At 42.0% G+C, this 25,050-nt stretch overlaps 1 protein-coding gene across 1 annotated transcript; it reads right to left on the bottom strand.

The window, feature by feature from the left end:
- Positions 1 to 1,478: 1,478 nt before the first annotated feature.
- Positions 1,479 to 24,457, bottom strand: kcnj5 (potassium inwardly rectifying channel subfamily J member 5). Its single transcript, XM_076734809.1, has 4 exons — positions 23,996 to 24,457; positions 13,332 to 13,414; positions 9,972 to 10,845; positions 1,479 to 3,839 (listed from the first exon to the last, which is right to left on the bottom strand). Exons 2-4 carry the CDS (start codon positions 13,392 to 13,394, stop codon positions 3,454 to 3,456), a joined length of 1,323 nt encoding a protein of 440 aa, XP_076590924.1. The 5' UTR covers positions 13,395 to 13,414; positions 23,996 to 24,457; the 3' UTR covers positions 1,479 to 3,453.
- Between the last annotated feature and the right edge of the window lie 593 nt (positions 24,458 to 25,050).

The following is a 25,050-nucleotide window of genomic DNA, read 5'->3' as shown; positions in this document are numbered from 1 at the left end:
AAAAGCTAAATAAGGGGAGTCTGTGGATGGAGCAAGAATATGGAAAGAGCTTACACTTGTGTGTTGTACCAGAGTAAAATCCCCCGACTTTTTTCCGACTGTAATTCTCTTTCTTGTGCAGGATGTTTTATTCTGACTACGCAGTTGTTAATGGCCTATGTGCTTCCTTCTTCGTCATGCATGCATTATTTAAAGCACAAGGGAAGAATATTAGCTAGCCATGGAAAGAGGAAGAACAATAGCTAGTTACTCTGCTGGTGTGGTGCCATTCATCAGCTTTAGCAATTGTATCTGTCTTTGTTCTTGCTTTGTCGTTTCATAAGGTCCTCGTCGTATGAAGGGTACATCTAACTTGGACAAAGTTTAAATGAATAATTTTCTGTTTTGTTGTGCACTTGTGGGTGTTGCTGTGTGTTCATGTGCGCCGCGGGCTTGAGGTTGTGACGACTGATTATGTCTCTCCCCCTCTCTTTCTCGCTCACACACACACCCATGTTCACCCACATGCACCTGCCTTCAGTACCTATTTCAAAGCGCCATTCAATGGATGCATTATATTCATCATCGTACATTATTCAGATTTGAATCAGGGACTGTCAGCTTGCTGACGATCCAGCTTCCAAATTTAATAGCTTGGACAAGAATAGCCTTGACAGCACATTGCTGTGATTCAGTGAATTTCTATGACATGCTGGCCACCAAATGAAACATCATGTTTCATTTTCTGACTGCTTGTACTGTGTAGACGCTGGATAAATGCGATTACCCCTGTGACTTCTGCACTGTTTTCTCTGTGACTAGTTAATAGCTGTGGTGGCCTTAATCAGTCTGCCAGCTGTTTTCTGTGATTGTGTCTTCCCATGTGTGTGTACTTGTGTCTGTCTACTTGCAGTCTCCTAACACACGAAGCTGATGCAGGGATGCTGTTTAGGTGTCTGAGGATTCCAGCAGGCACGTTAATCCATGAGAAACCATGGGCTGTTTGCCTTTATAGGCTTGGACAACTACTATTTGTTCAGGACGTTGCACAGGCAGGGTTTGGGTTAATACTGACATGTATCCGGACTTTGCTGCTGTACAATTTGAATTAATGAATTCAAATTTAGACACGGGAGGGGAGCGACAAAGTTCTAGATGTTATCCCTCATATTTATTCCCCTAGCATGCATGAAGCAATTTCTGCCTCAAGCTTCAGTACAAGACAAGATTGTTCTGTGCTGATAATTAAAGGTTGCTTCAGTCTCCTTCTCATGATTGGATACAGAACTAATCCAGTTTTCAGGTAGCTCGTGTGGAAGTTTTGCCATCAGTTAAATCTGTCATTTCGTCCCAATGCAGGTGATACAGTGCAGCATCACACACACTAAAATTAAGGTAGTTGCCAATCCTGAGCCGCAAAGTTACATGCAAAATAACTGCACACTCTCACGCTCTCACACACTCGCTCATGCATGCACACATTATCTAACAGGAACATGTTGTTCTTTCGGCCATATTATGTTTATTCCCATGAGAACACACAGAAAACAGATGACATTCCAGCAATGAAAGATGATCTCTCTCTCTCTCTCTCTAATGACAAACGTATCGTCTCTCAAATGGAATACATAGTAAGATGCTAAAATGTCACAGTGAAAATAAATACATTGATTGGACAAGCATCTGTAAAAAAAAAAAAAAAAAATCATTAACATTAAATTGGGGAGTGGGAGATTTTAAAGTATCAGGAATCTCATTTTCTTTTAATAAATGATAATTGGATATTAATACATCATCTGGTAATATATTGTAGAAATCTCATAATTTGCATGCCTAGAAAATACCCTGTAGTTCTTATTGTATTAAACTTACTCAGCAATGGGACGCATAGGGTTTGAGTCATGCATGCAAGCTCTGTCGTGTCCTTTCGACGAAAAGTTAAAATGAATACAATAAACTGTGGGCTATGGCCCTCACAGGATAAGTGTCGGGCAAAATAGTAGTCACAAGGGCCATAAACCATATCAGGCAGGAGACCCGGGGCGGCTTGTGGAACAGGGCCGAAGTGCAGCGTGAAACAAGTGTGCGAGGACAAAGATGGACTCAAATCAAAAAGGTGAAAGATGAAGGTTCAGAGGAAATAATTACAAGAAGGCAAATACTGCAGGTGATGGGCTCACCAGAGACTGGAACTCATGAGATGACACAGAAAACTTGCTCCTATCATCACTAGACTTTTTTTTTTTTTTGTAGCTGAAAAATAGCAAGGTTGAATATCTTTTGAATGTTTAAAACCAAAACAAAACAAACATAAGAGGATACATGGAGTATTTCATTTTGCTTGTTGAAATATTCATGTGTGTGTGTAGAAAAAACAAGGACATTTCAGATAGCAGCTGAGCATCAATGTTTCATAGAAATGTTTGAATCTACATTTGAATGTCACTTCAGGTAGGACTGACATGCATCAGCCAGTAGCGGTGGCAAGGTAGGAGGTCAGGTCAGCGTGGGGTCACCTCATGGGAAATTGTGCTTTACGTACCAAGAAGAGGACTTGGAATGAATGTTTTAGTTGCTGCAGTGGCAAGGGGAATTAAATCTTTAACCAAAATAGTCAGTCAGTGGCATATACTGTACAGCTTTTGCCAGCATTTGTTTGTTCAATTTCAAACCCTGAAAATGAATAGAAAATGAGGTATACTAGCTGGTTTCTTTTCTCCCAGTATGTTGGGGAGACGACCACGATGAGATAATTCACGACAGTACAACCATGAGGAAAGTGTGTACGAAGAAAACAAAACTGGATAGTGGTGGCCAGTAGACATCGCCTTTTATAGAACTATTTCCTACATCTGCTCTTGTCTATGCTAACTAGAAGCGTTATACACTTCCTCCTAGGTGAACTGGGTTTCTGACACAGAATAATAACAACACTGACAGAGAAATGAAACAAAAAGCCCCCACATTTTTAAAAAATAATCAATAACAAGGTTCCATTACCAAGCAGAAGCTGCTGTCAGACACATTAGCTGAGTGTTGAGACTTGTACTCTAATCAAATGAAGCTGAATCAACACACTCTAAAATGAGAATATTGGAGTATCCATAATAAGCCCATGGTACTCTTGTCATGGCTACCAGTTTCATCTCAAGTTTACATTATACAACTTGAGCTGTTATAGCAGTAAGTGGTCATTATATTATATTATAAAAAGACAATCTGAGCCACCAACCTTTAAGTGTAGATATAGATACCGTACGTGTGTGTCTGTGTATGTGTACTTACGAGTCTACAAAACCAATCTATACTATAGATTGACACTCTAGTAGAGGAGTATTGCATGAGTCGGGGGCTGGAGACAGATGTCTTGTATCTCCAAGCATTGCAATGGAACAAGCTGGCCATTGACTAAATGAAGCATTACATTGTCCCATCCTGTTGTCCAGTCTCTCCTGGGTTTTTAATTCAGTCACATCAGTCAGGCAGTCCATCAACGAGCGGCGGCTCCTCCAAAGCAGCAGCTGAGCCATTGGTCTCTCCTCTGTCACCCCCTGAATCCCTCTCCTCCATGTCCTCATCCCGGCTGAGTGGGTCCGGTTTGGACAGGCGGTTTAGGGTGTCAAAAGTATGCATTTTGGGCTCAGGGCTGAGGAGCGAAAGCTGAGGCAATAGTGGCCCCTCCCGAAGCTTAGCAGCTAGCTCCTTGGCGCTGCAGGTGGGGGTGTTGGTCTCATAGACATCGTGGAAGTTGTTGTAGTCTACCTCGTAGAAGCCCTTCTCCAGGGAGAGAACCGGTGTGAAGCGATAGCCCCAAAGCACCTCTGTGTCCAGGTAGGAACTCCGTGCCTGACACGTCATCCCTGTCACAGTTATGGAGAGGCCAATGTGTCCACATGCACACAAACATGCACACAATATATAGCACACATGCACAAGGTATGGAAAGACGCAAGCACACACACAATCAGAGCAGGTGAACAAATACACACACAGAGATGGAAAGGGTGTAAGGAGAAAGAGAGACAGCATGAGTAAATTATTCATAATTATACAGGAATTTCACACAGAAAGGACGAGAGCCGCACCTGTGTTTCCTCTAAACCTTCATCGTGTTTGCGAAAGCAGTAATGGAAACGCTGCTTATCTAAATAGAAGGTTTGAGCTGTTTGACTCGTAAAATGTGTGCTGTATTTACACACAGCTGAAAAAGTGTCACTCTGAGGTGTATTTTTGACAATAAGCAAGTCGTAAAAAAAGTCTTACAAGTGCACTTGCTGGGTCAGATATAAATCTATTTTTGGAAAAGTGTTGGTTTATAGGTGATACACAGGTGTGACAGTTTTTGCTGCAATGATAAAGGGGCAGCAGATAAAGCTGAGCTGCAGATAATTACAATAAATGCACGATATATTCACCCATTGTGAAAAAAAAAACACAAGTAAGGAATAAATTACAGATACAAATCACACAATTAATCACAAATGAGACAGGTTGTCACTGTAAATTATGAATCCTAGGTTTTAGTGTAATTAGCGTTTAGCAAGCTAGCCACTATCACCTCTCTTGTGGATTCAACATTAGCATTAGCATTAGCATTGCTATTTTCCATTTCACCCTTACTGCTTTCTGCTACCAGCTCACACAGGTGTACTGTGTTTGTCTACTGAGACTTCAGCTCTTAAATTAGCCACAAGCTAAAGACAGCCACAGCTTTGTACAGCTACCTTTCCAGCCTCAGCAGGGGGGCAGCTCCACTGGTTGCAAAAAGAAGTAGGATTGTATGTAAGCGTATGAGAAAATGACCCCACCTCTCACTTGATTTATGACCTCAGTAAACATTTTCCTAATGAGTTTAAGCTTTCAGTCACTATTTCCAAACCCTCTACAATCCAGCATGTTCATTCTGTAAATTATGGACCCCTTTAGAGTACAATAGCAGGTTACAGGATATGGCCACCTTGTGAGTGACAACTCGTTACCATGCTGACCTGTCAATCAGAATAGAGGCGTATCCTCCCCAGCTCCACTCTCTTGTCTACATATGGTCCACCAAAAAACCAAGATGGTGACAACCAAAATGCCAAGCTGAAGGCCTCAAATCAGTGTAGTGACGTCACGGTGGCTACATCCACTTCTTTATTACAGTCTGTGTTGGAGTATCACTTAAACCATATGTCTTGTTCAAGCAGTTATGGAGTTGCATAATGTTCTGGTTTTCTGTAAATGCATTATCACTAATAACATCAAGCATGTGCTCTAAAATAGATGTAGATGCCAAATTGATATGGTGTCTGATGTCACGGTGAGAGGAGGGGCTTTTGCACCTTTTTTTTTCCTGCTCTCCCTCTGGATACGAGTGGCCTAGTTTCCACATTTAACTTGTGAAATGTTTGTTATTTCTGTGACGAGATAATCAAAGGCAATATAGCGTCTTTCAGTCCCAATGAGAAGGATTTTCTATAGTGTCTGTTAAGGATGATGACATGTTCTTTGATGTGTTGGTTTAAATTCTTAGTTTAGCTAATACTTTGGAGTCCAAATCCATTCAGTTGTGTTGTGAAGATCTATTAGTATCTTGTCGTATTAGCATTTGAAAGATGTTGCATCCAGATTTGTCTTTTTTTTTTACGGTTTTTTCACAATTTAAGAGTCCAGTTGCTTTTGACTTCTAGATGTCGTGCAAGCAGGGTGACTGAGACTCTTCTCAGACGCTGCCACAGCATTGTGCTCATGCGTTTGTTTAGATTGTTTTGATTATGGAAATACATTTTGATAGCAGTTATTTCCTGAGGGATTAGATCAAAATGAACAGCCTGTTCAAGAGACTGAATCAGTTCACAAATATGAACAAATAAGTACACTACCACCCCCCATCTGCCACACACACACACACACACACACACACACACAGTTTTTGGATACTACAGACTATCTGTAGTGGAGGACAAATTTTGGATTTTAACAGTAGCAGATATTGTATGATAATGTGTCCTCTCTCCTCTGCCTTCTTCTTGCTACTCTTGGCTCCAGAACAGTGAATTGGCTTTGTCCTCTTGCATCTTTTGTAAGAACACCTGTGTTTTTATGTTTTATACAATTGGCTGAAAAAGTCTGCTGCAGGGTGCTGTGTGCGTAGGAGACACTTGTGCTGTGATGTGTTCATGGGTTTCAAGATTTGACAGATGAGACGTTATACTAAAAGAGGTTACAGAATTCACATTATTCGACCCCTTGTGCTTGTGTGATTTTCAGGTTTAATTTTGTAGGAATAAAACTTGACACTCAGGTTTTGAAAGCATGCGTCCTCAGACCTGCACATAAGCAGGGAACTTCTCATTTTTCTGACGGCCCATTATTCTGAAGCTGGAATAGTCTGAAAAATGCCCCATGGGACTGAAAGCTCATTTGTCCGACGGCCTGTTATCTCGAAAACAAAAGCCGGCTGCTCTGAAGGCCTGTTGTTCTGAAAACACATGATAAACAGTTACAGTGCATCACTTCTCTGAAATCTTATTCCCAACATTATTGGTGTTGAAATTAAATATTTCCATGTTAATATTTCTATTTGAAAAGACTGTTTGCTCTGTATGCGTACTGTTAACTAAGCTGTCCTGTTGGCCCAGATAGCCGACAATATAACTGGACTTTTCTCTGAGGACAAACCACTAATAGTACCCATTTCTAAAACTTCCTTTTAAGCCCTGCTATAGGTGTCTGTTTTTCCAGATTTTCCTGGGAAGTGGAACGAAAAACACAGCTGCAGACACTCTCAGACACAGCAACATTATTGATGCAAGATGTTTTCTGGAGTCTGACAAACGAAATAAAGCTGGCTTTATTTTATGTATACAAACTATTTACTGTAAAGGGAACAAAGCAGCCTTAAACCTGCTATCTTCACAGACACGTCAATAATGAAAACAGGGTTTGTTGTCGGCAACACCGACGCACATGACTGGGCCTTCGGCACAGCAGAACTAATACCAGGAACGCCACTATAAACTGTAGCTTAATCACTTTTTGTTTAGAGGCAAAGAACTGTAAGTTTGCTGACCAAATAGAACAAAACATACAGGCAGGGTACATAAACATCTTGAGTCCAGAGACCCTTTGATTATTTGTAGATAGCTGTGAGAATTCAGTCTGAGTGCTGCTAAAGCGTCCTTAGATTATGAATAACTTTTCAGTCTAATAAATCTCTTACCACCTTTGAAATGTTTAAATAAGGGATGATTACTAATGGTAAAATTTCATTTTTCATGATGGCATAAACTGAGCCACTGAGCACTACCTGTGCTCTTCAATAAATCCATAATTTCCAATTCCTCTATTTGTACTTGAAAACGGTACTTTAATAAAGGCTTTGAATAAAAGGAGGAAGTGATCAAGGGCAAATTTGAGGAAATTAGTAATAAAATGAACATTCAGATGGATTGGAAATTAAATGTGAGAAAAAAAGAAAATTATTTCTTGCTTTCCACAAGAGCTAAAATAGCTTTCTGCACATTATTACCCTGCAGCAGCTAGATAAGTAAAAAAAAAAAAAAAAGCTCCAACTACAGTAAAGATGATGGCACTGGGGAGAATTGCATGTCATTTAAATTGCTTGCGAGTTTAGCTTGATTTTGAGCGTCAGATATATAAACATGATTTTATACACAGTTTTATGTCACTTCATTATGTATGTGGGCTTTAATTGCATACTTTCATAGTTCATTGTGACATTTTGTAACTGCTCTGCATTCATTAACTAAGAGGCTGTAACTGAGTGTGTGTTGTTCCTATTGCATGTATTTTCATTAGTGCAATTAAGCTGTGTCATGAAGTAGGAAGGCAGAACGTTCTTTAGTAAGTCATTGTCTTGTTTCACTCTTTATCCCAAATGCTGTAGGAGTGCCCGAGAAACAAATGCCGTTAGTGATTACTCACAATCATGCTTAAAACCACGGGCTGGATGTCAAGGGAGAAAGCAAGTAATGGCCGGCCATTAAAGGGAAAATGAAGCCATTTCACCACCCACTTATCTGTCACTTCCACTCTCTGTGACAGCATCCAATTTGTGATGTAGTGCATATTTTGCTTAATAGTGACTTTTCACTCTACAGTACATAGAGCCTGCGCACTTTGTGGACATCATCACATGCTGATTTTAATCTTCCTCAATTTGATAGAGTGATATGAGATCATTACTTGCTTCATATGAGCCATAAGTTTCTTTTCCAACTGTGAAAAAAGTAAATGTTTGTACTGTATCTCTCCCCTGGCATCGCTCATGGAATTTGTCAAGTATCTAATAAGCTTTCCTGTTGGATCAGAAAAATAGAATGTTTTTTTTGCAGACGACAGCATGCGGGCATCCATTCATTGATACATAGCTACACTGACGGCAGAGTCATCACTTTTAAAATAGCTTGTGAGGGTGCGTCTTCAGTTTTCACATTTGAACTTAAGCTATCATTTAATTTGTCGGCGTACACCGTGTTTAACAAGTCTCATTGATGTAAGCGGGGGAAGGAAGTACAGTAGGGTTACTGGGTGGTCAGATTGGTCTGGTGCCCAGCGGTCAAGGACGGTGACGACATAACTCCCGCATGATGCCATGGTCTCTTCCGGTGAAGCGAGAGGTGATTTAATGCCTGAGTCAAACATCCAGCAGCGTGAGCAGGAAGCATGATGACTGCTGGTGCTTTGAAGGGGAAAAAAAAATTAAATAAATAAGAAAATAAAAAAATAAATAGAGCAGAAATGTTCAGATGCATGCAAAGCCATGCCTGATCGCATTAGGGAGCTCGGGCTGAGTTTTTAAAAAGACACGTGCACGAGACTAATCAACCACTGTGTCTTATTTACTGATGCAAAGTATGATGATAACCAATAAAGTAAATTAGTAACATGTATAATGCATTGTATTTAAAATGAGTGGATTATAATTAGTCTTTGAACAAAGGCCAGTAAACAATGCAGCTTAGGCATATAAACAATGCTTGATTTAGCCAATACCCCACAGAAAACACACTGGCACAGCAAATTAACAGCTTGCTTTTGGCCATCATGCTGAAAATGCTTCTGTCTTCATCACATTATAATTATGAATGGCAGGGGATTGATGTTCTCTTCAAAAATGACAAAATACGATCTTTGAATATCATCAACTGAGTGTTTTTGAAAACCTCTTGTGTGACGCACGGACATCGTGATGTGCTGTTGTCTCACTTTAATTGTTGAAGTTGAAGTTCCCACATTTTCCCCTCATGCTGGAAACAGGACTTTTGTGGAACTTTACAGAAACACCTGCTCATGTCTGCCTCGTAAATGTAACCTGCCCGGAGCACTTTTCAGGACTGCTTGGCCTTTACCCAAAACACAGACCAGCAGTGTGGGTAGCTACACTTCATTCATTGTGAAATAAACAGTATCAAAGACATAACCTTGAAGTAGCAACAGTGGAAATGCGGGCCGCAGAGAGAGCAGAGAGCATTTTCAAGGCGGCGGTGGCGCGATGAGCTTTCCATCACCTGCCTCAGCTGAAGTAACACATATTTGGAAATGTGTAGAGATGATTTGTTGTTGTGGCATTAATGAAAGAAACACCTTCCTCGCCTTCTGTTATGAAATCATTGAAATGATAAAGTTTTCATTAAAACCTGTGCAAAATGCAGACTGAAATGCTTCATATTATTTTTGTCTCACTTCGAGAGTCGAGAGTCTGTTAGTTGCTCACTAATGTTCGTCTCTCTGTATTATCTTTTGCAAACTGCAGCACTTTCAGATACTCACTCCTGCCCCTCCTCTCTTTGAAGCAATGTATCTCTCCATGTGATCCTCTTCTGTCTCTCCATGCATTTATCCATCCTTCCCACTCAGTTCACTTCGCACACCCTACATTTCATCAATCTCTGTCTCTCTCTTTCCATCTATCCATTATCCATATGTCCTCCCACTCCACCTTTCCCCCTCTCTTTACCCCTTCACTTAATCACCCCGCTTCATACCTGTAGCCTCCACCATGCCCTCAAGGATAACCACGATCTCGAACTCCTCCTTCTCCATTTGAGCCAGTGTCATCTCCCAGAAGGGGCTCTTCTCATTGATCTCGTGGGAGATGATGAGCGGCGACACCAGGAACAGCCGGTCGTCTCCCGTGTCAAAGCCGATGTTGATGTCAGTCTGGTTGAGCGGGATGAACTCCCCCTCCTTGGTCTGCTGCGAGCGGATCAGCTTCGCTCTGATCGATGCCTCCACGATGTGAGAGTTCCTCAGGTCCCCGACCCGAAACATCAGGCACATCTTGTTGTCTCGCACCGATATGACAGCATTGTGCGAGAACATGAGGGTCTCGGCACGGTTCTTTGGCTGTGAGATCTTGACAAACATGCAGCCCACCATCATGGCGTTAACAATGGAACCCAAGATGGCCTGCACCAAAAGCAGTATGATACCTTCAGGGCATTTTTCTGTGATTACACGATAACCGTACCCAATGGTGGTCTCTGTTTCAATGGAGAAGAGGAAGGCTGAGACAAAACTGTTGAGGTTCTCCACACAAGGGGTCCAGCCCTCCTCATCAGCATGCACCAGATCCCCACGGATGAGCGCTATGAGCCACCACAGGAAGCCAAAGAAAAGCCAGTTGACTACATAGACCAAGGTGAAAATGAAGAGACTAAGACGCCAGCGTAGGTCCACCAGCGTAGTGAACAAGTCACTGAGGTAACGGTAGGTCTCTTGCACGTTTCCGTGATGAACGTTGCACTTGCCGTCCTTCTGCACGTATCGTTGACGTGGCTTCTTCGCCGGGTCTGAAATCAAGTGGGTTCGTTCTGTCGAGATCTGAGCCTCCCGCAAATGTTTAGGAAGCTTCTTCACCTGCGTGGAAGAGGAAAGATAAAGAGAGGAGAGAGAGGCAAAGTGAAGGGAGGAGGAAGGAGCAACGACAGAAAGACAGAGGGAGAGACAACAGTGGCAATTTAAAGTTTTTCTCCACAGGGGTCTAATTTACAGTAGCCAAAACAATTTATTTCCTTTAATATTTTCTTCAGTTATATTGAGTTTGTGGGTGTAGGTGTGAACCTCTTTAATGAGGTTTTCTTTCAGCCTTTATACACTGCTCTGTGCTGCTGGCCAAGAGACGAATAAAATTAAGAGGCATTACAAAGTCACTGCTCTGTGCTACTCCACAGTGACATTGTGGCTGTCGGTCTATGCACAGATATACAGGGAGAAAGAGAGAGTAAGGACAAAACAAGAACACAAGGACGCCCAGGTCTTTGTCTATATTGGCTCAGCTCCAGCGAGGCGATCTGGCCCCACAGCTGTGCCCTGCCTCCCTCCCTGTCCCCTGTGTTCCCTCCCCTCGCACCCTCTGGGACATTGGCAGGCCTGGATAGGAACAGATCCTCCATCCTTCCCCAATAGAGCCTTATGGCATCCTTTGGCATATGCCTGGGGACACACGTTGCACTTATCTAGAACCATTCATTCATAGAGTACACGCAGGATTCTAATAGCGCATGCATTAACACATTTAGGGTTATGAAAAACAATCACTGCCACGCAGCCCGACAATGTGTTTCTGCATTGAATCCAGCTGCCAGAGATGGGCCCTCTTTTTGGACATTTTGTGCACATTCATACATACAGACAGACAGAAAGACACAGATACAGAAGGACAGAGTTGCAAGGCACCTTTCAAACAGACAAGGACATGATGACGGCACACTGACACTTCACAGTCTGACTTGACAATTGAAATGTATTGTGTTGAGGCAAAAAAACAGCTTCTGTGTCCTCTGAATCTCTCTCTGCAAATCGGACATCTGTGATCCATCTTCCTATGGCTGCGGTTCTCAAACTTTTTCTGCCATGGCCCCCTTTCAGAAGGTGAAACAAGATCACAACTCTACCTCGCAATTTCTGTCTTTTTTTTTTTTTTTTTTAACCAATCACTGACATTGATAGGGGAAGCAACTTTAAAAAAAGATCCAGTTGTGAAATAAAGGTCAGCACCATAGCATCAACAACCTCTTGTTTGATGTTTTTCCCTACATAAATCATAATTTATTATCTCCCTAGTCTGACAACCGCTGCCCTATAGAGGCTCACTAGCAAAGTTATATCCTGTTGTGGGTACGCTGACTACTCTTTTGCTCTTTCACAAAGACAGTGACTCTCACAGTTCAGCCAGGGAAGGGCATAATCTAAGTCACTATAATACTGCAGTGGGTTCGATCGCAGAGCCTGGGTAATAAAGTGTGTCAGACAGCTTTATTCAGGATGGTTTCCATGAGGTGTCAGCTGCTGTTTCACTGCTGCCCTGTACATGCACTTTCGGTCAGGCCTGCATGTACTGTATTGAGTTTTCAGATATTGATGTGAAGTGATGCCTGTTTAAGAAACGTTTTGACAAAGAAGAATTGAAAGACAATGCTTATTGACCGGCATCGCAATTAGGGGCTTGATGACGATGCACTCACTAAATGTCAATGGGCTCCCTTATTACCAGCTGCACTCAGGGATATTGGGATCAAACACAGCTTCAGAGCACAGTCAGTCCAGCATGTCTCAGCAAGGAAAACTTTTCACTCACGACATCAGTTAATGTACACAGTTGTTTTTTTTAAATTGTTGTTAATCGCTACTACAGAGCTTTTAAATGAAAGAGCCTGAATAGGCCTCTTCATTTCCACACTTTGAGACAGGGTTAATTGAGTGATAGATGAAGCTGTCAAAGCAGTGCTGTCCAATCTTTGGCCTTTGTAGTCAATACAGTCTATGGGCTTGATGGTCAATAAACAAATTAATTAGTTCTCTTTGTGTGGCAGTCGTAAGTGGTGGGTGTTTTCCCTTATTGAGCCTTTCTGGGTAGAAAGTATAAATCTAAATCAGCTGGGGAATCAGGACAGATAACCAGTGCACCTCCACCATCTGTTATGGCAGTGTGTGGTGTTCCTTTTCCTTATCTCCACTGCTTTGGGAACTGAAGTATATATTTATCAGAGGTAGAAAAACAAAAACAGGTTTGGCTACACTTGATCCATAATCTGCACTGTTTATTTAATCTATAAGGCACGCCTACAGCATATCTACTATATATCGAACAACCTTTTCACCCCCCTGATTCCCACCATTCTTGAGAGACGTCTGGTATTTCTTTCTCACACACATCGCTCTGTCCCTACTAATCATTCCCATCTCTGTACATCTTCTCCATTTCTTTTTCAGCTCTCTCAATGAGCCTCCATCCCCATGCCTTTCCTTCACAACCTCTCTGATGATTCACACTTTCTCTCCAAGCTGTGGAAAGACTGTGTTAATCAGTAAAGCGTTTGACCAGTGGTGGCTGTGCGGTTTACCTGTGCAGGTGTGACTCCTATCTCCATGTTGTGGTCCATGAGGACTCGAGAATCTCCTGCCATCCTCAGCTGAAGCTCAACACCTGGAAGACAAAAGGAGGTAAAATAGTCCATGATTTCGGCTTTAAGGCGTGCATATTTGTTGGTATTTGCAGCAGCACAGTGAGCTTCAGTTGATTGATCAACAATATTGAAATGAACCAATACAACAGAGAATACAGGTCAAAGCTACAGTGCCCTCCAAGCACGTACAAGGTTTTTCCATCAGGCCTTTCAACCTTTCAGCCCTCTGCTATCGAAATTACACAACCTCTTTGAAAAGTACATACATTATGTCCACGCTAACAATGTTGTGTTGATGTATAGTTCAACCCCACAGGCACATTATTTTCTACTTGTCATTTATATTTCCTCAATTTGTCAATGTGTCAATATTTGCCAACTGTTGTAATTAGAACCCGCAGAAATCCACAAGGGCAGTTTGAACTATACGCTTTAAAAGGTCAAATCTTCAACAGAGTAAGATGTTTGCATTTGTATCGGTTGTAATATTTTGTCCAAATAGTGTGAAGGGTTTTGTTAGACAGGTATAGACTCTACAGGGAACTTACTGTTATGACATTACACTGGTAAATTCAAGATATAACGCTGTAGTGTATGTGAAGAATTTTTAACTACTTTCACTGCAAAAAGTGACTCTAATAAAGATGAAACATCATAATCAAGGCAATTTCCGTTTGTTTTTTGTCTGACAAGATACATGTTCCCACCAGTCAGTTTTTATGTGTGAACAATTCATTTCTTTCAAGCTTGATCTCTTCTCACTGAGATTTAATTTGTGGTTCTGAGAAGCCAGAATTTGGTAGAATCTGTGCTTATCAGCTTATACATCAATAGAGATTTAACTTTGGGAAATAAGAGAAATGCAAAATTTACAAGCCTCTGTTCAGGAAAAAGTGGTACTGTTTGAGATCAATAGAAATAGATTTTACACTTAGATATTATCCTGTTTTTTTTATTTTTGTAAATTATGAAAATGCACACAATGCAAGAAGTCATGACCTCATGGAGGACATTGATATGTAAGACAATTAAATCTGAAGATGAATGGTAGCTGGGGCTACAACACAGCTCTCTCACATCCACAATGGGGAGGCCAGTCAAAAGAAACCATTGCCAAATGCCATCACTCCAACTCCCATACTTTAATTACTAATGGAACTGAGTTCAGTTCAAATTCCCCACCTTAGTAAGTGTGGTGTCACGAGAGCACCACATAAATCAGCCTTCCAGAAATATGTTGTTTATTTTTTTGTAATTACACATTTTAAACCACGTTAGCAACATAGCTGACAATGTCAGTCGGTCTGTTATTCCACACACACACACACACACACACACACACACACACACACACACACACACACATTCTTTGATGATCCTCTGGCTTTTCCGTGAGTGCCACCAATAGGTCAGAGTTTCCACTTACACATAAATATCCAAACATCTACTTAATGGATTTGCAGCAAATCTTTGGCAGGAATTCCTGATTCCCAGGTGATGTGTCCTCATGTCTTTGTCTAGCGCCACAATGAGGTTTCCATTTCTCATTTATACCTCAGCAACTCTTGTGTGTATCGCCATGACATTTGGTACAGACAAACAGATGATTAGCGCTAATTAGCAAATGTTAGCAACTAAGATGGTAAACATGGTCAACATTGTGCCATTGGAATTATGTTGTCCTCAAAATTTTTTTTTGGGGTACAGGGTTGAGATATTCATGAATACAACACCTGAACAACCATTAATGACCAGTAGATGCATTTGCGGCTTACCCTGTACATATACAGCCATGCTGAATTAAGTAACACATAGATGTTAAAATATCAATACATATTTGAATTTCAAAAGACCACAGCATTCTGTATTTAGGTGAAAACACATAAAATGCCACTTTAAAAGCAAGGGAAGCTAGTTCCATCTGGCAGTCCTGTCCCTCAAGCGTAGAGTACAACTGTGATTAACCATAAAAAGAGTGCCTCTGTATGTCTCTAATACTAGTATGTACAATATAAGAAAATATGATGATAAAAATGCAGCATTTTCATAGCTGGAAGGCCCAAGTAAAGGATTAGCTGTTAACGTCGCATGGGAGACGACCCAGTGTCCACTGTTGGCTAATTTGCCTGTACAATGAAGCAGGCTCAGCTGCAGTGTTTTTAACGGCATCATTTTCCCAAAGAGCAGGCTTGTCATTGCCAACATCGCCAGTTGCTACAAGTACATGTGCCCACATGCAGACATATACAGACACACAGTTCTCTATATACAAACACACTGCTCTCACACTTCTCCTGCAGGGCCACACCATCCTTCTAATCAGAGGCAGTTATTGCTGTCTCTTTTACTCTTTGTCTCTTTTAATGTAATCTAACATAAAACAAATATACATATTGTCTTTGTGGTTGTTTTTAGCTCCGCCGGTGTGGCTAGGTGATGTACTGACAGGCTACGCCGTGTGTGATGCCATTTTAAAGAGCATTTCTCTGCTCCTGACTTGTATGCCGAAGCAGGTATTTTTAAACATCTGTTGTGAGGTACAAAGTGACAGGACAAGTACAAAAGGAGCAGTTTCAATGTCTCCTGAACAATGTGGGATTTAATAGCAGCCACTGCTATAGTTACGGAGGGGAGTGAGGGTTTGAGTGTTTGTGTGACGGGGGGGTGCTCAGATAAATCCCTAATTTTAGCAACAATCTTACAACACCTTTAGAGCTCCACAAGAGGTAATTAACCTATAGAACCCCTGGGTGTTGCTTGAAAATCAAGTACTCGTAATTTACTAAGCCTCGTCCACATATAAACTGACATTATTGAAAATCAGTTTTCCCCACAAATGAAGCATTGTCAAGATCAAGCGAAACCAATAGCAATATAACCCTGACCCTAAAGCCATGCCGGCCAATCAGAAGCCTGAAAAAAGGCTATTACCAGTAGGCTATCTGCAACTAGAGGTCCTACCAGGCCTCATCCAAAACCAGCAACACTGATGGTGTAGTCTGTGTTGTGGAAGTGTTGGATTTTGCTTTTGCTTGGTTCCTGACCTTAACAACATCTGACATTTCTTTGTCATCTGTCTTTGATGTTACTTTATTTGATCGCCGCCAAGCAAGGACAGAGAATGCAAAGTCGAGTGTGGAGAAGTGAGAGGACCACGTCACAAATCAGATCCACACAGGAATGTAGTGTTGACATTGATGGTCTAAAGCAAAGGGCAGAGTGACGTGACAGGCATCTGAGCAGGGAGAAGACAGACAGACGGACAGCAGAGGCGCGGGACACACACAAGGCTTCTGACAAACCTCGCTGAATACATTACAGGGGTTGCAAGGTCTCGCTTTCTGACTCATTTTAGGTTCTCTCATGAATTAAACATGAATCCCTAGAGATTTGCGAACTCCAGACCTGTGTGTATTTTCAGCAGGGCTGTGATTGTGGCGTCTGTTCGCAGCAGCAGACTCAACAAGTCCAAATGAGAGGTGTTCGAACATGGATACCAGCTGGGGTGTTTTATCTCGCCGCTTTAAGAGGGTAACAGGCATTTATCTTGTTACCGGGAGAGTGACAGGATGCTTTGGCTGAATTGTGTTTGTGTCCTGATAACAAGAGCACTCATCTGTTGTGCTTAAAGCCAAGGGGTACTAGTAAACCAGCAAACTTGCTTCCTAAGGGATATCTACAGGACATACGTTTTCCTTATTTGCTGAAGCTGCACGCCGTAAACAATAATCTGCACAGAGCACAGCAAAATGTGACTTTTTTCCTAACCTGTGGCAAGCTCTATAATTTTTCCCCTGGGGCTGGTATTGTACTGAATAGCACTTACTTCATGATTTAATTTTTTCCATTTTCAGAACTTTGGAAACTTGTGTTGTCAGCTTGATGTACAGTTCCGAAAGGTAAAAGCTGGCTTGGAGCTGAGCCAACAAAGGCTTTTATCAATACTAATCACTGCTCTAATAAAGTCGCAGCAACAGATTAATTACTTGAATTATAATTCTCACTTCATCAACATAATTGCAAATGTTTCATTCTGTGAATTAGGTTTTTTGTTTCCCATTATATGGAGGTAATCAATTTAGTTTTTCCAGCCTGGGGAGAAACACAGTTTCCTGCTTGAAATTTGCAAAGACGTGCTTGTTTTGCAAATGCTGAGAATGCTGCTTGCTGCTGTACAAGTTTTCTATCGAAACTGTTAACTTTTCAGGAATGATAAAAATCAGCAGTATTTTCTTTTATATATATATCTCGGGAACACGTCCACAGACCGGGCTCTGACCTGACAATAGTGCTTATGCTGCTTAGCATGACAGGGTTACAAATGGCAGTAAGATGTTGCAAACTCAGCAGTATGCCTTAGGTTATGATACAAATTTGACTATAAGTGGGCACTCATCCATAGATTCTGAGGTCATGGCTTGCAGTTTTCTGTCAGTTCATCAAATACACTGCTGACACAGAGGAGACAGAGAAAAAAACAGAAATAAAGAGAAAATGGAAGGAAAAAGAAAGAAAGGTTGCAGCCGAGCTGATCTTTTAAGAGAATTGAATCAGCAGCTATATTTACCGAGTCACTGCATCAGATGGATATCTACACTGGCAGAGTCGTCCAGCTTATCTGCTGTCTCAATTCCCTGACCATGGAAGCTCTAGAACTTTCTATTTCCTTGATTCCCTACACTCCGTCACTCCTCCCCTTGAGTGAAAGCAAGGAGTCATGGTCACCAGGCCTGTCATGATTATGTCCCGGGCTAAGATTGGTCCATAAAATAACATGGCTTCATCCCTATCTCTGCTCACTTATGACACTTTGAGGTCGGGCGGGTCAAATGACTAAAAACGTCCCCAGCGAGTTTGGCTGCAGGCCCAACAAGCTCACACGCACGCACACACACACACTCGTGCATGTGCGCACACACATACACACAAACTTCATACCGTCCCTCCCTCCCGTTTCCCCATTATGCCCGATAGTGAGCTGAGTGTATCCAGTAGTGTCCTTCTCATGGATGACCTTCTCTGGAGTGACACTGCTGCACCGAGACGTTCGACTCACACTGGAGAAACAATTTCCCTAATGATATGTCCAACTCTCTCTCTTTCTCTCTCCCTCACACACACACACACACACACACACACTCACACATCTCTCTGTCCTTCAGTGAATCTCCATCTTACAGTACATTTGTGCACACCCTTAGAAAAAAAGCACAGTTGTTGAAGCCATACATAACCATCATAGCTATTAAATTGTTATTGCTGCACGTTTCAGGTCGGCCTTGCTCCTCTACTAAGATGAGTATGTTTTTTAAAAAATGTGATGTGCCAAGATTTGATATTTGCTGCTGAGTGGAGCTTGGATGGGATTAAACCCTACACTTACTGAAGCCAAATAACACCCTCTTCAACCACACTGGCCTGAAGCGTGAGAGACATGATGGAAAAAGACAGAGGGAAGCGACGTGAGATGTGTGATGTTGGGTGGCTGGGCATACTCCTCAACACCCTGTTTCGTTTTCTTATCAGAGGTTTCTGTCAGGCTCTTGCTGTGATTTATGGCTTTAGGTCCCACTTTGTATTGGAAAGCAGTGCTGGCTAAGGAAAAGAAACTGGAATGAGAGCAACGTATGTGAATGTGAGCATAATAATCTGCATGACATATTCTATGATTTCACAATATATTACAATAAACTGATCTGTTAACTGTTTAGAAATCAGATCCACTTACACAAGTCTTCTACATCAAACTTGATCCTACTATACTGCATGTGGTTCAGCAATCTTCTGATTCACCTCACTGCGGATGACAGAGGAGCAGGGGAGGATGGGACGCGGGAGGATGGGAGGCCATGAGCATGGCGGGGTGGGGTAGCAGAACCAGGCAGTGCGTGGTGAATGCTGGAGGAGCCAAAGGTCAAATGGACTTGATTGGAATTCCTGACATGCTTCACTGTGTCCCCGTGCTTGTCCCAATGAGGAGCCTCCTTCTCTATAGTCATCACATGCCAAGTCAGAATAAAATGAGATTACCACGCCACAGCTACATGTTGAAAATCCAAAGCAGCTGAGAAAAGCACCCTTTCCTCTGTGCATTTTCTGACAAGGTGTCCCTGAGTGATGAGCTTAAACCTTCGCTGCCGAAAGTAGATGACATGGTGTGAATGTGAAGCAAGATGGTGTTGAAAAAAGGGCTCAGCAATTGCTTAATCTTTAAAAAAAATCTTTAAAATAAGAAGCATGTCAAATAGAAAATTCCATGCTGTCACTCTCGCACAGTATTTCTCGTATCCGTGTTAATGAGCTGCAAATTTACGGGGATGTGCTTCCCCTGGGTGATGGATGCTCACGCTTCTTACACTGCAAAAAATCAGCTCTCAAAAACAAGGGGAAAAAAGCCATAGAATGTGGGAAATATTACTTAAAACAAGCTCAATCATCTGCAAACGGAACAGGAAAATTTCACACAGCAAGATTTTTAAAGTAAGTTAAAGTATCTAGTCAGAGAAGCCATAGTTACCTTAAAAGTACTGCATCCAGACTAAAAACAAGTACATATGTCAGAGTACAATGAGATTCTGTCTCATTTGTCAGTGTCGATCAAACAGTTTGTTAATTCTGGGAAGCTTAGCTTCAAGCATTAAGTTAGTCAGAACTAGTAATAAAATCTCAGTAAGAAGTTGGACAATTTTTTATTTGATTTAAAGTTAAGGACAAAAAAGCTTGAAACAAGTGAAATAAAAACTGCCTGGTAAGAGGATAAAACTTGTCAGACCAGAAACACGCATATGTTGCCTTGATTTAAGATATTTCAGACTTATTTGATTTCACTTTTTGCTTTATACATCTTAATGATAGTGCAGTGACATTTTTTTAATCAAATACTCAAAATGAAGAGTGTGCATGTACTGAATGTCCTCTTTTAAGTTAAACTGTGCTTGTATCTATGGCGGGTGTCACCTGCCGTCTCCAAAAAAGGTCTTGGTACCCCAGTTTTTACCATATTTGCACACAATTAATATTGAAAAATGGTGTTGAAAGCTCAGGATATTTCTCCTAATTGGTGTAAACTTCTCTTCTCACCAGTTATAAATTTATAAATTAATTTTGCCCCCACAACCCAGGAAAATCCACCAATCGATGTCACAATCTGCTTCATCTAATCTCAATCATTGACTCCTTGTTGTCGACTGTTGCTGCTGGTGCCAGGTGTCAGCCAGGTGTTGTCATTTGTTTTTTGCGCTTAATTGCAGATGTCTCACCCTCAATAAGTGAGAATTTGCAACAGTGCGTCTATATATCATCAAATCTTTGCAGCAGTCGCTGACTGTTCCTAGCCAGCTCATAGCCTAGCTATAGCTCATAGCATGCTAGCTTAGCTTGTCATCGTGTATGATAAAATATAAAAATAAATAAAACCTCTAAATATTATCTCTGATCATTGCTTAAACTTCTTTTGGAAAGAAAACGTGTTCAGCATAAAAGTTGAAAGGTGAAACCTCATGCCAGCCTCTTGCCACCCCAGGTAAAACTTGCTATAACCACCATTGCCTTGCACCTCATGAATCAGTTTGTACTGTGAATTTAGCAGAGCACTCACTGTCTGTACATTGATGCAAGTAAATCATATTCATGGACATTTGGTATACTGGCCAATAAAAGGGATTGTGCATGCAGTGCTTGTATGATACATGCAGCAATCCTGGAACACAATAAACAAACCCTTGTGTGATTTACTTAAACTTTCCTGACCTGAATACTTATCAGCTGGACAGGAGACATTAATGCATCTCTCCCATTGTGTCAACTAAAGGAATCCTCATGAATAGTACCAGGCATCCTCCTTTATTAAAATAACTGCAGATAAAGGCTGCTGTTGCCCTATTGGTTTACCAGGAGATACTGTAAAACTTCCAAGCCATTATCAAGATTCTTCAGAGCCAGTTAATGTGGACATGCGATGTATACAGAACTGCATTTTCACAGTTGTCAAGTGTAATCTGTGACAGAGTACACTGAACAGTCTTCCTGGTAACCAGGTGGATTAACGACATAAATGATATTCCTTCCAAACACCTGAAAGGTATAATCATCAAAGAGGCAGCAAACTGCATTTTCTGCCCTTATCTCTTAACAGGGGACTGATGTGTGTGCATGCATATGTACACTTTCATGTCCATTTGTGTTGGCATAGGTGTGCTGGCCAAGCAGACAAACATAGAACAAAGAGGTGATCGCTGAAACATCCATTTCGTTGCCAAACAGAGGGTTTGTTTGTGCTGCGTGTAGGCTGGAGCAGCAGCACTGTATCAACTTTATGTGTGACAGGACTGCGGGAGAAATGCATGCATCGTGTAGTCGTTGCTGAATCAGTGAGTGGGTCCCACCGTAAATCTGCTACACAGCATCGTAGGTGACACTTTAAAACACCGTAAACACAGGGGCTTGAATTTGCATTGGTTGCAGATTTATGAGCACATAAGCCAGTGATTTTCTTTGGGGGATGATAAGATTGTGTAAGAAATTTTATGCTACTTGTCTCTTCCGTGCAAATAATAAGAGATTGTATTCATAAAGAGCTAACAAAGAACAAGGCTATGACTTGTGAGTTATACACGAAGTTATTTTCTCAAAGAGGGAAGAAGCACTGATGGAGAATATATACATGACAATTCATTCAGCAGTGCTGCATAAATAAAACATCTTCATGTAGGTCTATCAACAGCCTTACAAAAAAAAAAAAAAATACTGTATTTTTATGCAGTGCTCTGACACACACACACATTTTCCAGAGCACTAAATACAAAAAAAAAAAAAAAAAAAAAAAATCTTCACGCCTTGCTAAGCTCTTGACACAAATGCGCCGCTGCGGTATTAGAGAATGTAGATCTGCTTGAAGAACGGAGCTTTCCCTACGTCCCCGAGAGACACCCAGTCTTGACAAAATAAACAGATCAAATTAATTATTCACAGCGTCTTCTCTTTTGAGGGTCTCCTGCTGAGCATTACATCTGGCCTTTACCCTCTTTTGTCCTCTTGTTAGGGAGATCAGGACATGGATAATAACCCAGCAGGAGTGGAGAGGGGAACACAGTGCTGAGTTGCAGCTACAGTGATAGCGCTGATAATAAGGTCAAAAGGCCATCCATCATAAACCATTAAATCTTAGCCGTTCACATTTCCCTCTGCACTTTTTAAATAGCCAATAATGCTTCAGCCAGCTGTGAGCAGGGTCGTGGTAGATCACAGTGATAAAAGTAGCCTGAAGTGTGGAAAATAAGCAGGTGTTGTTGCAGAGGCCAGTATTAAGAAAGCATTCCGTCAGACTGGGCTTTTCCTTTCCTTTCGCTCCAGTTGGTCTGAGTTAAGAATGTGCCACATGTAAAACTGTGGTTAATGATGAGAGCAGAGATGGCCTGCCCTTCCCACACAGTGTTCCAGAGAACAGATATTAAAAAATAATGATTGAGTCCACTCACTGCCTTGATGCTGTCTTGACAGTCCCTGATGAGACAATGCCAGGAAGGACAGGAGCTTCGGGAGAAACTGTGCTCGAATAATGTGACTGCGAAGCTCACTGCATTGTCATCAAAGTTTTACAGCAACAACTCTGGAGATGAGTGCACTGAACTGCAGCTACAGTGAACGAGAAAATAGTGGTGTATATCAGACATTAAAGCGAGCTGCCCTAATCCTCAGCCCAGAGAGCGTTTCAGGGGAATCAATATAAATGATTTTCTCTCAATGCTTTTGATGTAGCCTACAATATTCATGAAAACATCGCCAACAGCTATCACTACGACACGTCTTTATCTCCTGCTTTTATCCAACGTATTCAAAGACCTGAAACATGCTGCGCTGTGTATTGGTGGCACAAGACCCCCTCCTTCACACACATACACACACACACACATGCAGTTACAGTAACACACAGATAGATGCACACGAACGGCAGGTTTGCTCCTGCTGCGCTTGTGAAACTCCTGCATTGCACTGAGAGAACTATAACACTGCACACGAGTGTGCACGCACAGCAGGAGTGTTGGCTTTTCTCTGCTTGCGTCAGAGAAATCCATTGGCTTTTTGATTACCCTGCCCCCGCCATGAGGGCAAGGAGATGCATGGTGATGAGCTACGTATGTATCTCAGCGGTGACATAAGATGAAGGAGGCAAGATGTGATGATAACAAAGGATGTAACTCATGGATGAGGGTGATCCAGACACTTTCCCCACCATCACTTTCCTGTTCCTGCTCTCCTGCTCCTGAAGTGTATTGTCTCACATCTTCTCTTGCTATCTGCCCTTGTCTCTGTTTCCAGCTATCTGACTCTCATAGTTTTTGATCTTCTTACTTGAAAGAGTCAAGTAACGCACACTTTTTATTTGTCAAGCCACTCCAGATGGGATTTGTGGCTGTGCAGTGAAACACATAATGCAATCACAGCGTGTGATGCCATCCACAGACAAACTGAGAGGAGGCAGCTTGTACGTGGAGCCACGGTCGTACCATGCATCAGCGGCTTTGAAACCTCCTCCTCTTTTGCCTTCCTCTCTCCGTCTCTTCCTCTGCTTTTTTTCTCCATCGGCGGTGCACGAGGCTTACCTTCAGGTCTCTGCAGGAGTAGCTGGCAGGCTCCATTCGAGGCATTTCACAGCTGCTCTTCTCTCCAGGACTGCGCACTCCTTTCCTGGCTTTGTTCAATCAACAACAGCCCTCCTGCCTCTCTTCTGCCACCCAGCTCCTTCTGCTCTTCACCGCTCTCTATCTACTCCTGTGTGAGAGGGGGGTCTGCCTGTGCATGTGTGAGGGAGAGGAGGAGAGAGAGAGGCAGAGAGACAGGGAAAGAGAGGCAGAGTCAGAGTGGGTGAGAGAAGAGATGGAAAGGATGTAAATATGCGTGTGCTCTCTCTTTTGAACGCTCCTCTCTTCTCACTTCCACACAGAGATTGGACCTCTTGTCTCTCAGGATTTGTCCTTTGTAAGAGTGTGTGTTTATGCCTATTTGCACAAAGCCTCGCCATCAGTGTGTGTGCGTGTCCGCCACATGGCTCCCTTCTCTCTGCTGCAAAGGCAAAGAGAAATGTATGTAAAAAAAAAAAAAAAAAAAAAGTCAAGTACAGCGGTATCGTGAGAGGTAGGAAAGGGAGATGAGTGTATGTGTGTGTGTGTTTGGGGTGCAGACAGGGAAAGAGCGATGGTGAGGAGGAGTGTGGTATAATCAATTGCTCTAAAACTGCAGTTGAAGAAAAAGCCCTAAGGGTTTGAGAGAGATATAAAGTGGAAGCAGAGACAAGAGAGTTTGGGGGGGAGAAAAAGAGCAAGACAAAGAAAGAGTAGAAGAGGAAGGATAGCTACAAAGTATGAGAAAGGAGCGAAGAGGATGAGGTAAACTGGAGCAAGTACAAAAGAACAGCAGTTATGTAGAGATAACAGGGAGAAAGGGACATTTTGACCCAGAATTTCTGGCTTGTAAATCGGGTTTGGTGTCACTTTCACTACATGAATTGCAACTGCACTTCCAAACACACAGTAAATGATGCCTCCTGAATGAATTGAAGAGAAAGTGGGTTGACCTCCGCTTGGCTGCATTAGCTTCACATCAACCGTGATGATGGGCAGTGTGCCCATAAGGCATGGTTCAAATGTGAAATACAAGC

This window comes from Chaetodon auriga, chromosome 7 (assembly GCF_051107435.1).
Source record: "Chaetodon auriga isolate fChaAug3 chromosome 7, fChaAug3.hap1, whole genome shotgun sequence".
NCBI lineage: Eukaryota > Metazoa > Chordata > Actinopteri > Chaetodontiformes > Chaetodontidae > Chaetodon > Chaetodon auriga.
This window is presented reverse-complemented; position numbering and strand designations above follow the sequence as displayed.

Coding starts and splice junctions, on each gene's coding strand:
- kcnj5 (XM_076734809.1), bottom strand. CDS start 13,394: ATGGCAGGAGATTCTCGAGTCCTCATGGACCACAACATGGAGATAGGA. Junction 10,846..13,331: donor TAGGAGTCACACCTGCACAG/GTAAACCGCACA, acceptor TCTTCCACGCAG/GTGAAGAAGCTTCCTAAACA. Junction 3,840..9,971: donor GGGCATGGTGGAGGCTACAG/GTATGAAGCGGG, acceptor TAACTGTGACAG/GGATGACGTGTCAGGCACGG.